This window comes from Oratosquilla oratoria, chromosome 2 (assembly GCF_046742065.1).
Source record: "Oratosquilla oratoria isolate Oo_2021 chromosome 2, ASM4674206v1, whole genome shotgun sequence".
Classification (NCBI taxonomy): Eukaryota; Metazoa; Arthropoda; class Malacostraca; order Stomatopoda; family Squillidae; genus Oratosquilla; species Oratosquilla oratoria.
The window spans coordinates 34,910,843-34,925,842 of NC_134778.1; the positions used below are offsets into that span (position 1 = coordinate 34,910,843).

A 15,000-nucleotide genomic window follows, 5' to 3' on the forward strand; every position below is an offset into this window, starting at 1 on the left:
CAGCTCGGGGTGCGTCGTCACCGGCAAAGCCGGCCTTGACCATCCCGGAGCCATTATCGCAGACAAGTGCACAAGCTTCGTCGTCACACATGTTAGAGGGTCAGCAAGTCCTGAAATATTTAATCAGCAATGATATCCAAATCTTACATCAAGAAAAACATTAAAGCTTTATGAAAAAAAAAAATCTAGACAATGTGGCATATAATTCTTTCAGGCCATGCTTAAGCTGTGTGGATTCAATATCTTAGGGCTTTCAGTATCATCCCTACGGACCGGAGTCGCGCATCATTTTCTTTTTTCCGTTTGAAGACTAATTCATCCTCAAAAATGAATGTTAATCACCTTTAACTTCCACCATCTCTTCGTTCTGCTTTCTTATCCCTCCTTTACCAACTCTATGCCTCCACTTCTTCGGTGCGATATTGTCTATAACAGTGGTTCTTAACCTTTTTCAGTGCCCGTACCCCTTGATTATTTATAAGAAAAAAAAAATCTCGTACCTACATCCAATATAAATACAACGCAAACATGAAAAGGATTAGTGATACAAACCTTGCTGAGAAATTATTAGATATATTCAATTACTGAACAAAGGTACTTCTATTTCAAATTAGAAATGTACATTAGAAGGATACAATGAATGCACATTATGCTTTCTCATGGTAAATATACAGTACCATTGCACTGGCTATCATGTCTCGTACCCCCATGATTAAGGTTTCGTACCCCTTTTGGGTAACAGGTACCCCAGGTTAAGAACCACTGATATATAAGGATAGAAATACTGATTATTTCCGAATAAAGGAATAGTTTTTTCGACTCTTGAACAATACCTGTTTTAACAGACCGAACTCCGAAAAAATATATGCAATTCATTAGAAGACAAAACAAGCATATAGATGTAAAGAATAATTCTGTCTGAGTAATATGTTACGAATAAAATGAAAATTAAGTATCTATTAAAACTAAAAATCGTATGAAAACAGCGTGAAATGTTTCATAATGCAGATTTCATAAACTGATATGGGCAATATCTACAGTCTCGGTCACCAGTGTTTAGATGGCAAATAGTTATCTTGCATTAACATTCGTTTCATCACGCAAAGAATATCTATACCCTGTACCATCACCTTTCCTAGGTGTAGTGTACCTCAGCCTTATGATCTATCATACATCATATCTTATATAAAAAATTTTTTTTAGTATTTTATATGTTTCTGTATATTGTTGTCCCATTACAATAGAGATGCCATTTGTCAATTTATACATGCAACAACAACGAAAGATGTATTTGCATCATTCTAACATATGGTCCTATTGCATACCCATCCTCGAGGATATAAGAATATTCGTATGAACTAAGTGAGTGTGGAAAATCGATGAGTCTGAGAGAAATAGCCTCGTGTATGACTAAAATAGGAGCACGCAGAAGAATATTAGTTTAAGTTGTTTTTATTCTGTCCCTCATGTATCCTTCCCTTCTACATTACAGTAGACGATATGAATTTTTTTTTTTCAGGGTTTAAAATATCTTCATTACTGAGCTGTCATTCATAAACAGATTTTCATAGTCTGTAAAAAGTTAATAATGATTAATGCCCGTATGATTAGAGGATACGGCAATGGTTACCATAAAGTTTCATACCCTTTCATAATACATTGCTCAAATTCTGAAAGATCCAAGACAATATATATATATATATATATATATATATATCTATATATATATATATATATATATATATATATATATATATATATATACACATTTCTTTTCTTTTTTTTTCTTTTTTGAATGGCAGATGTATCGTTAACAGAAATGTCCACTTATTCAAGTTCTTTTTTACCTCTGAAGGATCTCCTGTTGTATGGCCATCTATCCATTCCTAGCGGAACTTGCCTTTTTGATAAATAGCACCCGAAACACGAGATAATAGATACGGTCTTAAGACTTCTTTAGTACCTCTATGGCAATCTTTCTATTGCTGTTGGAAAAACCTCTTTCAAATGTCAAAGGTCTTGTCCTTCAGCAAGAGCGAAGAACTACGGTCTGACACATAGAGAGAAATAAGTGGCTCTGCCCTTCTATCAAGCATGTTGAGTATTTTCCGGAGTTCTTACAACTCGTTGGAAGGAACCTAACTAAGAGATAATTGATGTTCTTTTTCATTCTCAGTTAACGTTTCAAAGCCAAAGGGTGTCAGACCATCTAGCTATAGACAGGAGTCTCTCTTTCCTGACCTACAGCAACTTGGATATGCTATTCTTCTTTTTTTCTGATACAATCCGGGAGCATATATATACTTTTTCTTTTCATTGAACTAGTAGGTACTCCTTATTGATCTGAATATGTTTATGGCTACTTTGTATAACTTTGTAGCGTGTTTTGCTTCAGTTTAATATCACAATTATGGAGCCCTGCATTTGAAACTAAAGACTGCTAATGACTTTTACTTGCCTGGTCTTCTAAAGACAATGGTTCAAAGGCAATGGTTTCGACTTACACAAAGTCCTCTTGGCATAAGATTCTATGCAGTACTATCAGCTAACATTAATCAATGAAAATATATGCTTTTATCATTTGCTATGCAAGATATTTGAATTTTTTACTAATAATACCGTAACAAAGTTATTGATTACACACATTTTCCAAAAGTATATGTATTGAACTTTGTTCACAAAATATCACTAAAATTTAAAGTAGGTAGCACAAAGAAGGGTTTCACAAGCGGCTTTCATCCACAGATAAAAGGTATAGGAAGTAGTGACGTACTTGTACTTACTTTCCTGTCGCGCCCGAGTCTGATAGAGACTGCCGCTTGTACGTTGATGCCATCCTCTTATAGTGTACTGTTACCTCATACCCAAGATCCGTCGAAATTCGTGGCATTCCTTGGGTTGGTAATGGATAAATATTGCAATAAAAAACTAGTTTTAAGGCACCGGATGTCAAATGACTAAAAGGTAAACTTCATTACATTCCAATCTTTTGTTAGCGTATTGAAGTGCATGAGCTCGGTTGAATTGGTTTTGGTGTGTGGAGCTTCTGAGGAAATAGGATCGTGTGACTTAGACATTTTGTATACATGGGTATTAATCTAAGTGATTATAACACGGTATATCATAACTATTCTTTATCAAACGCTAAAGTATACAAAGGTAGCGTATAAATTTGTTAATAATTGTAAATATTTGTTGTTTTTAATATATTTCTTAATAGTAATCGTTAGAAAAATATGGATTCATTCCCAAATCGAAGGAGATGGAAGTATGGCTTTCTTTAGGAGAAGTCAAATTAAAGGAAATGTTTATAGTGTACTCTGTTCGTCATAATGACATGCTTAGTATCATCAGTAGCAATCTATGGCAGCGATGTTGGGGGAACTACGACAGTAACCTGAAACTTGGCGCCTCATGTGTTGGTCCATCCTTAGGAACTCATTATTGTTCACAAGACCGTTTGTGAGATAAGTCCTGTCAACGTCCATTTCACAAAAATGTCGGTAACTGTGTTGGGCAACGTGACTTTGGGAAATCGAAAAACATAAAAATAGCCTTCATAATGTCGACAGTAAGATATGCACGGTAGAAAGGCATTGGGCAGTTGCTCGGATTCAAAGGGGCTAGTTTGATAGCCATACATTAAGCACCATCAATTACCAAACTATTGTTTTTTCAAATGTATATTCTCAGTACATTTTCCTGAGTAGATCATACTTCAGAACCCGAACCGTTGAAATTACTAACGAATCTTAAATCGTGCGCTACGTAAAGGATGTCAGTTGGATTATGGTAGGTTAATTGAGATAGATTGTACGCCCCCTTCGTCCTCTGGTGGCGTAATCGGAAGCGTGCTGGTCTCGCATTCGCTTAATTGTGAGTTCAAATCCCACAATTCTCCCCAATTTCCAGCAGTGACTGTTATCTGCCCAAACAGTCCCCAAAGTGTATAAGACGAATTTGACATCTCCGGCCACAGCTACATGCTTCCTGACGTAGTCTCCTCATTTTCCCCCTTTCGCTACCAAAAGGAGGTACCATGAATTTCATCAAACTTCCTTATGACAAGCCACAAGGAAGTATAATGGAAGACGTCATCCGGCATAGGAGGAGGAGTCAGTTGAGATAGGATGTATCATCTTCGCGTATGAGGGCGTGCCACAGATTTAAAATAAACTGTTTTGCGACGACTAAAGAAAAACAATACCGGTTAAAGAAATGATTGATAAAATGAGGAATCAATGTGTGTGTGTGTGTGTGTGTGTGTGTGTGTGTGTGTGTGTGTGTGTGTGTGTGTGTGTGTGTGTGTGTGTGTGTGTGTGCGTGAGTGTGTGTGTGTGTGTGTGTTTGTGTGTGAGTGTGATTCACCATGGTCTTGGATCACGAGTTGGACTCGTGATTGACATTAACCTCCCGGATGAGAGCTTAGAGCTCGTATGACCGATCTATGGGTAATACTGTGACCTTACACGCACACACACACACAACTCCCCTCTCACGAGAGTTGGAGAAACAACCTGCAGCGCAGCGATATTGAAATTATTTCAGCCCACAGCGGGATTCGATCCCGGACCGCCGTAGTGGCAGGCGAGAACTCTAACCACAGCGCCACGAGGTTGTGTGATGTGTGTGTGTGTGTGTGTGTGTGTGTGTGTGTGTGTGTGTGTGTGTGTGTGTGTGTGTGTGTGTGTGTGTGTGTGTGTGTGTGTGTGTGTGTGTGTGTGTGGTTGTGTGTGCGTGAGATTCACCATGGTCTTGGATCACGTGTTGGACTCATGATCGACAGTTAATAATCTCCTGGATGAGAGCTCAGAGCTCGTATGACCGATCTATGGGTAATACTGTGACCTTACATGCACACACGCATCCAACTCTCCTCCCATGAGAGTTGAAGTAACAACCCGCAGCGCAGCGATACTGAAATTATTTCAGCCCTGGGCGTATTCGAACCCGGATTGTGTGTGTGTGTGTGTGTGTGTGTGTGTGTGTGTGTGTGTGTGTGTGTGTGTGTGTGTGTGTGTGTGTGTGTGTGTGTGTGTGTGTGTGTGTCTGTGTGTGTGTACTTACCTAGTTGTATTTACCTAGTTGTATTTTACGGGAAGGGGAGCTATGCTCGTGGTGTCCTGTCTTCATATCTCGTTTTATCTGGACTGTTTTTAAATTCGTGTATTGTTTTTGCACACACCACTCTCTCATCTAACTTGTTCCAAACATCTATTACCCTGTGGGGAAAGCTGTTCTTGTTTAGGTGTTTTCTATAACTGTCTTTCTTGATTTTCTTTCCATGTCCTCTTGTATCTCTTCTATCCCATTTTATTAGATCCTCTCTATCAAAAGTTTCTATGCCTTTCATGATTCTATAAATAGTTATTAAGTCTCCTCTCTTCTTTGCTCTAATGTCTGTAGCTCAAGTTTTGCTAGTCTGTCTTCATATGATAGTTCTGAGAGTGTTGGTGACAATTTCGTAATTGCTCTTTGTATTCTTTTAAGTTTTGTTATATATTTTTTTGTACTTGGTGACCACTTCGTCGCTGCATATTCCAATTTTGATCTTATCAAAATGACCAGTATTTTCTTCACCATTTCTTTGTCCAGGTATGTAAATGCCACTTTGATTGTTCTTATCAAATTATAAGTTTCTCCAAAAATTTTGTTTATATGTTTCTCAGGGGACATATTATTCATAATAATGACTCCCAGGTCCTTCTCATTTTCTACTTTTTTAATTTCTTCCTCTCCCAATTTATATGATCCCACTATTCTTTTTTTTTTTTTTTGCTTTTTCCAAATTCCATTATACTACACTTCATAATATTGAATTCCATCCCTCACTTCCTACTCCATTTCCATACTTTATTGAGATCACTCTGTAGCGACTCACTATCTTCTACAGTGTTCACTTTTTCAACAATTTTGCATCATCCGCAAAGAAGCTCACATAACTTATAATTCCTTCATCCATATCATTAATATATATAGCAAACATTATTGGGGCCAGAACTGTTCCTTGTGGAATTCCACTAATCACTTCATCCCAATTAGAGTTTTTGTCTCTTATCACCACTCTCATTTTTCTTTCATGCAAGAAGTCTTCCATCCTCTTCAGCAGTTTGTCCTGTATTCCTTCTGCAGTTTCTAATTTCTTTAGCAATTTTTTATGTGGCACCTTATCAAAAGCTTTTTTCAGGTATAGAAATGCACAATCAGCCCATCCATCTCTTTCTTGTATTACATCTATTAGCCTTGAATAGAAACACATTAAGTTTGTGACGCATGATCGTTCTTGTCTAAATCCAAATTGCCTTGGATTTAGTACGTTGTTTTTTGTTTTGTTTTTTTCCAGATGCCTTACCCATCTAGTTTTGATGATTCTCTCACAAATTTTAGCTATTGCACTTGTAAGAGAGACCGGTCTATAGTTAGTGGGGTCTTCCTTGTTTTCCCCTTTATATATTGGTACTATATATGCTATTTTCCAATCTTCTGGAACTTTTCCTTTTTTCAATGAACTGCTTATTAGACTATGTATTTTGTCTGTTAGTTCATTCCTGCATTATCTCAAAATACAATTTGCCATTTCATCTGGTCCATGGAATTTTCTGACATCGAGATTACTCAAGGGATTCATTATTTCATTCCTTGTCACTTTTATCTCTTTCATAGGTGGGACTTTCTCCTCCCACTCGATATCTCTGGGTTGTATGTTCTCCCTCGTAAGCACCGATTTAAAATGCTTATTCATAAATTCTGCCATTTCTATTTCCTCTGTGTATTCAACTCCTCCTTGCCGTAGTTTCTCTAATTCTTGTTTGTTTTTCATTTTGTTGTTTACAAATCTGTAAAATAGTTTTAGTTGATCTTTACATTTTTCTATGACATCTTTTTCATACTTTCTCTTTTCTGCTCTGCGCACTTGTACATATTCATTTCTATAACTGGTATATATTTTCCCTTTTTCAGGTCTTTTGTCTTTTTTCCCATTTCATCCAAGCTTTGTCCCCTTTGCCCTTTTCCACTCCTTTATAATTTTTTGTCAAAATATTCTATTTTTCTTCCACTGTTGTTTCCTCCTTGTGTATCCTTTCCCAGTCTGCTTTTTGAAAGAATTCTCTTATTTTATAAAAAAAAAAATTTCCATACATCCATCTTCCCTTTCTATATTGTTCATTTTTTTTCATGTATTTTTCCTCATTTAGTGGTCAATTTTACTTATTGGCGTCTTATATTCAATATTGTCCACAACTTCGGGTTCTTATATGATTATCAGGTCCAGTCTCAATGGTTCTTCCTCATTTCTATACCTAGTATTCTCTTGTATCCATTGCGTCATTGTATGTTCTATAGTCATATCAAGTAGTACATTTCCCCCTAGGTCGTCTCCACCCTTTACTGTCATCTCTTCCCAGCAGATTTCTTTACAATTAAAGTCACCCGTTATAACTATTCTCCCTCCATCTTCCATTATCTTAGTGTTATCCTTGTGTCTTCTAACATACTTTTGTGTTCTCTCTCTCCCCACGAGGCCGTTTTAGGAGGCATATAATTCACTACAATCTTCCTGCTCTTCCCATCCCTGTCCTCCACTTCCATCATAATCATCTCTATTCTTTCCATATGTGTTATTCCTCATATTTATATCCTTCTTAGTCAGGAACATAAATCTACCCCCTTGTTTTACCTCTGTTTCTAATCCAACAATTATATGCACCATGTCCTACACTGTTGGGTGGTAGTGGACCTTTCAATTTTGTCTCTACAATTCCCCTTATATCCGGTTCTTTTTCCTTCAGGTAATCATTCAGTTCATTCAAGCCTGTTATTAAGCCATCTATGTTTGTGTAAGACACTTTTAATTTTCTGCTACTTCTATCGTGTTTCCTTTCCGTTTTTCTCTGCTATGAACCATCTCCTCACTTTCATATCGACTATTCTCCAATAGAATTTTTCCTTTTCTGACTCTGTACTTTTCTCGTTTTTTTTTTCTTAGCTTCTAGTCTTTTTGTTTTCGCCTCCTCTCTTTCCCCTTTATTCATTTATCTTTTTATCCATACTTGTTTATGTTGTTCACTGTCATCTCTGCTGTCGATTGTGACCTGAATTTAATCTTAATTGGTCTAGTCTTATCTGTATTGTATTTCCCTAGTCTATATATTTCTTAAATTTCTTTCCCTGTTTCTTGTCCATCCTCTTGAACTACTTCTAATATCTTGTTTACCTTTTCATTTTCCTCTTTTACTAATGTGGTCCTATTTGGATTATACTTCTCTTCCATCCCTGATATAATTATACATTTCTTTATGTCCGCTAAGTCTTTTACTATATTCTCCTTTCCTCTCATCACTTTAATAAATGTGTCCTTAGTTTGTTCTTTCATCTGTTGTGTTACTATATCTCTAAATACAACTTTGTTGTTCTCTTGGACTTTTCTCCAGCCCTGTGCTTCCTTTGCTATGGACTCTTTATTTTCTTTATTATTATTCTTTAATTCCTCATTCTCATCTTTACTTCTACTTCTTTTAACTGTCTTTTTAATTCTTCTATTTCTTTGGTTAGGTTTTGATTCTCCTTCTTTAGTTCTTCCAGTTTATCAACTCTTTGGGTAACCTGTTATAATTGGTCAAACCTAACCTCCCATTCTTCGTTCACTTTTTTTAGTTTTTCCTCTAGATTTACTAGTCGGGGGAGGTTGTCACCTCCTCCCTCATTAAATGCATAAAAGCAGCAATTTCTCTTTTCATTGAACTGCTATTATCTATATTTCTGCTCTTGACATCTCTGCTTCCTTGTTGTTCCTCGTCTGTGTATTTTGTCTCCCGTTTGTTTACACCTCTCCTAAGATCCGGGGCCCGTTCCTCCCCTTCCTAATTTCCTTCCATTTTCCTCAATAATCCCTCTCTTTCTCCTATTTCTTCACTTTCCCACTACACCACGAGCTTTCCCCCTTCCCTACTAATACAACAAGGTACTCCCTCGTCGCTGAGATCCACGAAAATTGCACTTCTTTTCCGGAGTTCCAATCTTCGCCGTGTATCCGACGTACCTGTGTGTGTGTGTGTGTGTGTGTGTGTGTGTGTGTGTGTGTGTGTGTGTGTGTGTGTGTGTGTGTGATCTAATAGAAGTGTGTGTGTGTGCGGGGTGATCTAATAGAAGTGTTCAAGTGGATCAAAGGCTATAACAAGGGTGATGCAAACAAGGTCATCATAATAAAACAACAGGGCAGGACTCGCAGTAATGGACAAATTTAGATTTAAGAAGGAAATAGGCAAGAATTGGTTTACTAATAGGGTGGTCGATGAATGGAATAAACTTAGTAACCATGTAGTAAGCGCTGAAACTGTCAGTTGTTTTAAAAAACGATTAGACAACTTTATGGATGGGGATGACAGGTGGTGATGGATACGGAGCTGCCTAGAGTAGGCCTTATGGTCTTTTGCAGTCTCCTTTATTTCTTATGTTCTTATGTGTGTATCAGGGAAATGAAAATGGTTAAGCTGAGATGCATCAATGGGTTCCTATGGTGCTTGCACGTCAGAAACTGTGGCACAAACTTGAGAAGTTGGGAACTTGTCATCCATGACTTTAATACATGAAGGATAAACTTGGAAATCGCAAATGTTTGTACCAACTGTGAGATGGAGGGGTGCGTTAGTGCCATTGGCAATTAAGATGCAAGTATGACCTTTCTTTGACGTAGAGCTGATGGTTGTAATCAGGGAAATACCATTTACGCGGCAAGTTTCTGGCATACAGAGTACGTCGGTGTCTTGTGCTTGGAAAACTCGTATATGTATCAGTGTGCATTCACGAGGAAACAGCGTCTTTGGGCTGATAAGCACTGCGTGAGTGTGTTGGAGAGTAGATAACACTTCCGAGACTGGAGCGGATTTTGTGTTGAATTCCTCTAAGAGGGAAAAAATGGTCCTCCGCCGGTGAAAGATCAACGTTATTTACTGGGTGTTTTGTCTTTCGTTTCGCAGATTTTGACCTTCGAGAAGAGTTTGCGCGCCTGTTACGCTTGGAATGTCTTCCTACAGCTGGTAGTGAAGTGGAAGGGTTAGAGTCATGTGCATGTGTATGTTCGTCGGTGCCATCAAGAGCTGGTGCATCCTCGTGTGATGAAGCAGTAAGTTTGAACAGTTGTGCTAGAATTACTTGACTTAACGTCAAGTAATTCTAGCACAACTGCTTGGTCACATTGAGGTGGTTGACTTTAGGAGAATTTGCAGATGGCAATGCAAGGAGGAAGTGATTTGCATAAATGATGCCATGTTGAACATCAGCTACGTAAGTGGAAACTGAAATGGATGGGCACTCGTCTTTGAGGCTAATGTCAAGAGAGAATTTTCCAATGATAGGGAAAGGGACTTCATCCACATTGCACAAATTTACGTCTGGGGGTGCGGAATTTATGAAAACTGTTCACTGACATGATGTTCACTGGTGAACCCGTGTCGAGAAAAACTGTCAGTTTGGTGTTTCCAGACGTGGCGTTGAAGGTTAATGTATGGGGAGATGTGTCTGGGATGTCCAGTGTGTATACTGGTAACGTTGACGTCGGTATGTCAGTGTAAGGGTTCACTGTCCTTGAATGGCACCGAGGCTTCGTAGTACGGAGTCATGCGGGAGAGGGGTCACGTGACTGATCTGCGGGGGATGTGTTACGTGCATATCTCGCAAGAGATGGGTGACGTGAATATGTAGGAGATGGGTTACGTGAGTACCTTGCAGGGAATGTTGATCCTCGTTTGTGCTGTGTCTGTGAGCGCAATATACGACATTTGTCGGAAGAATGAAAACAGTTCCCGTGGAAGTTGCAGTGTTGGTTTGGCTGTGTTGGGTATTTGTGGTAGCACATGCTTTCCATGTGGCCTGGTTTTTGGCAATAGTTGCAAAACTTACGTGTTCTCGAGGGGGATCTGTTGCGTGAATGGTAGCGAGTGCGAGATGTTTTTCTCGATCTCGTGTTATATGGAGAGGCCTGTGTAACCTGAGCTACTGTGTGTTTGGGTGTGATGGGTATAGACTGGCTCTGTATTTGAGCGATCGCCTTGTCAAAGTCCTGCAGATTCCTAGCGAATCTGGCTACCTTGTCATCTGGTGTAAATATTTCTGGGTGCAACTGAGAGAGGAATCGGAGATACGCCATTATAGATACTACAAGTCCCAGTGCAATCTTTTCGTCTACAACTCAACTTGACTGCTTAAGGCTTTCTCTTAATTCACTTCTGAATGTGGACGCTATTTTAGCTGCTCTGTCCTTAGTGGTGTATGGCCCGTGATTTAAAGTCTTGGCAAGAGAGTATACGTGAGAAAGTGCTCCAAGTATTATGAAAGTGGCAAAGGCTTTTTTTAATTCTGTGACGAAATCCGCATAGTTATCCGTTTCCAAGAAGGCGTCAGACTGAATGATATCCCCAGCCAAGGCGTCGTGTTTGTCTATCCTAGATGTTCAATGGATATCTTAGTTTTGTCAACCAGTGGCACCTCTACGTGTTATCTCTGCTTCAACCTCCGTGAGGAAATTGTGTACAGGGATGTTCCTACCATTGAAAAGGGGCAAGGTCGTCTCGTCCTTTATAACTGTAATTAGCTTTTGGGTAGTCATGTTGCTTTGCGACGTGTTTGCCTCTTGTGACGAATTGTTAGAGTGCTGAGTGGTCATGTCCTGTGTCTCAGACATTCGCTTCGTGTGATGGATCTGTTTGTCGCGTCAGAGGGGTGTTCGGCCCTATTCATTAAAAAAAAAAAAAAAAAAAAAGGAAAAAAAAAAAAAAAAGGAGAGAGACCTTGTCACTACTAGGTGGCCAAATAAACGGGAAAAAATCTACTTACCCAGGTTGACATATGGGGGGAAGGGTGATCTCCGTCGTGAGATGGGTGCCGTCGGCGAGTTCCGGTTAAGGAAACCAAGTTGACGTATGGAGGGAAGGTGATGGAGAGTCGCAGTGAAGGGGGTGTTTCCGTCGGTCGAAATTTGCGGTTAAGGGAACTGCTGCAATTAGTGGGGAAAGGTTAGTGTTTATGTAGGTTTTAAAATGTATGAGGAAGAGAGAATATCACGATTATATACACATATGTGTATATGTGTGGGTACGTAAACAAACACAATAATATAAAAGGGAGCGTAAGGGGGGCTTGTTGACAACGTAGGTCTCTTGAAGGCTTGGTGGCGCCTCTCTGGTGGAGATTTGTCTTGGTGTTGGAGGGCGTCGTTGGCGACGTAGGTCTCTTGGAGACTTGGTGGTGCTCTCAGGTGGAGATTCGTCTTGGTGTTGGAGGGCGTCGTTGGCGACGTAGGTCTCTTGGAGAGTTGGTGGCGCTCTCAGGTGAAGATTCGTCTTGGTGTTGGAGGGCGTCGTTGGAGCTGAAGAATACGTCTGTGTGTTGACGTGATGGAGAAGCGAAGATCGAAATTGTTGGCGTGGTTTGTTGGCGATGGGGCTAGAGCATCGGTATTTTTTGGCGTGGTTTAGCTGGTTGGTGTCGACTTAATTAGTGTTGCACTGCTGCTTCGATGTCCACGGCTGTAGAGTTAGTTATGCTTCGCTATCCCACTTGGTGCCACCACTTTGTTGGCGTTGCGTGGCGGGTTGGAGCAAAAGGCGTTTTGGTTTTCTTTTTTATTATTCGCCTAGTCCAGTTTAATCTGATACAACAGTTGCCGGCCAGCTCCAAAGAACCTTCGGAGGATTACCAGACCTTCCTAGCTAATTTCTAAATGGTAAAAGGGGCGTTAAAAGGGGCGTTCCCTCGAAGGAGTGCCCAATAGGAATATGGGGAAAACGTGGAGAAAGGTGGCACTCTTGAAGGTTTCCAACAAGAAGAGTTTCGATGTGAAGACCGTTGTAGATGACCTTTGACCCTGTTCTTGTCGTGTCGACTCGAATTTGTTTAGAGTGTCCTGCGGGCGCTCTGACATATGGGCCTAGTGGTCTGCTCTCGCTGTCCCGTGCTTGGCTGAGAGGCCTCTTGTTGTCTCTTCATGTTGGAGCGAAAGAAATCGTCCGCTGCCTTACAGGGGTATGTGTGTGTGTGTGTGTGTGTGTGTGTGCTTGTGTGTGTGTGTGTGTGTGTGTGTGTGTGTGTGTGTGTGTGTGTGTGTGTGTGTGTGTGTGTGTCTGTGTGTGTGTATTCACCTTGGTCTTTGGATCCCTGCACCGTGTCCACTGCCCTGGGTCAGAAGCAGTGTCGCAGGACACAGCACATCCACAGCAAAGCCGCTTCATTAAATCGGCGAACCCCCCTCTCCGTCCCCCCATTGCATAAAAGGAGAAGACGGGGAGAAATCCCTTTGGGCTGCGTCAAATTTTGCTCACACATACTACCTCACCCCCATCACCCCGCCCATTCCACCTCATGCATCACAACATCATCCATATACAACCATTCTCCATTCACTCCTGTCTTCTGTCCTCTCCCGTCCTTCCTCAACAGACATTCCCCACTTCCCCAAAGCCCCCTTCACCCCATCCATCCACCTCATCCTAGGACGTCCCCTCATGTTCACTCCCTCCACATCTGCCTTCCATACATCTTTTACTAGTCTTTCTTCACTCATTCTTTCCATGTGTCCAAACCATCCTAATACTCTTTAATCAACCCTATCTCCCAACTCCCTTTCCACTCCAGTTCTCCTCATCTCCTCATTTCTCACTCTATCTAGCCTAGTAACCCCCATCATACTTCTGAGACACCTCATCTCAAACACATTCAAACTCCTTCTCTCTTCCTCTCTTATGTTCCATGTTTCTGCCCCATACAGTGCTGTTGGCACAATCACTCCTTCATACAGTCTCCTCTTAGCATCCATTCCCAAATGTCTATTCCTCATTACACTTTTTAATCCACCAAAGCATTTACTCGCTTCTCTCAATCTACATTCTACCTCCACCTTCACTCCACCTTTTCCTGCCACATTTGCACCCAAGTATCTAAAACTATCCATTTCCTCCAGTCGCTCTCCCTTAATGCTCACTTCCAGTCTACTGCCACTTTCACCCCTTGTACATCTCATCACCTTACTTTTACCCACATTTATCTTTAGCTTTCTTCTATCACATACTCTCTCAAACTCTGTCACCAACTTCCTCAATCCCTCCTCTGATCCTCCCATAAGCGCAGTGTCGTCCGCAAACAACAGCTGGCTCACCTCCCACTTTTCTCCATTTTCTTTAACCATCTCCAATCCCTGACCCAGTACCCTTGCATTTACCTCTCGCACTACCCCATCCATGTATAAGTTGAACAGCCAGGGCGACATAACGCATCCTTGATGAAGTCCCACCTTTACCTCGAACCACTCACTCTCTCCATTTCTAAACCTGACACAAGCTCTACTATTCTCATAAAAACTCTTGACAGCTCCTAGAAGCTTTCCTCCTATCCCATATATCTGCATAACCTCCCACGGTGCCTTTCTGTCTACACTATCGTAAGCCTTTTCCAGATCCATAAAAGCCCCCCAAAACATCATTCCCCTTTCCTATAGCTTTCTCACATATCTGTCTTACCACAAAGATCTGATCTACACAACCTCTACCTGTCCTAAATCACACTGTTCCTCACCAATTACTCCCTCTGTTTCTCTCCTAATCCTCTCAATCAAGATCCTCCCATAAGCCTTCCCAACTACACTTAACAAGCTAATTCCTCTAAAAACTACTACATTCACACTTGTCCCCTTTTCCCTTGTAAAGAGGAACTATAAAGGCACTCCTCCAGTCCTCCGGCACTCTACCCTCTCTCCAGCAAACATTAAATAACCTCACCAGCCAGTCCACCATCACTGTACCTCCTTTATTTAGACATTTTGCATGGCATCCATCCAGACCAGGTGCCTTACCTGCTTTCATCATCTTAACAACTGCCTTCACTTCATCCTTCCTTATTTCTCCTCCATTTTTCTCGCTCATCACGGTCATTTTCTTAGCATTTCCCACTGCATCTATTTTTTCCTCCCTATCCTCCTTCACATTTAGCAACTCCCTAAAATATTCTGCC

At 40.5% G+C, this 15,000-nt stretch overlaps 1 protein-coding gene across 2 annotated transcripts in view; it reads right to left on the reverse strand.

Moving 5' to 3' along the window:
• Positions 1-15,000, reverse strand: part of LOC143038147 (actin, muscle-type A2-like) — a 20,935-nt gene that overhangs the window by 1,081 nt on the left and 4,854 nt on the right. The window contains exons 2-3 of one of the 2 annotated variants that reach the window (XM_076207174.1): positions 11,833-11,992; positions 1-110 (exon numbers count right to left, since the gene is read on the reverse strand). The exon at positions 1-110 is cut by the window's left edge and continues 1,081 nt beyond it. In XM_076207174.1, coding sequence (XP_076063289.1) covers positions 1-91 — 91 coding nt within the window. In that variant the 5' untranslated portion in view covers positions 92-110; positions 11,833-11,992. Of the gene's footprint in view, positions 111-11,832; positions 12,284-15,000 lie in introns of those variants that run through there. The other variant, XM_076207168.1, reaches the window with a different exon arrangement.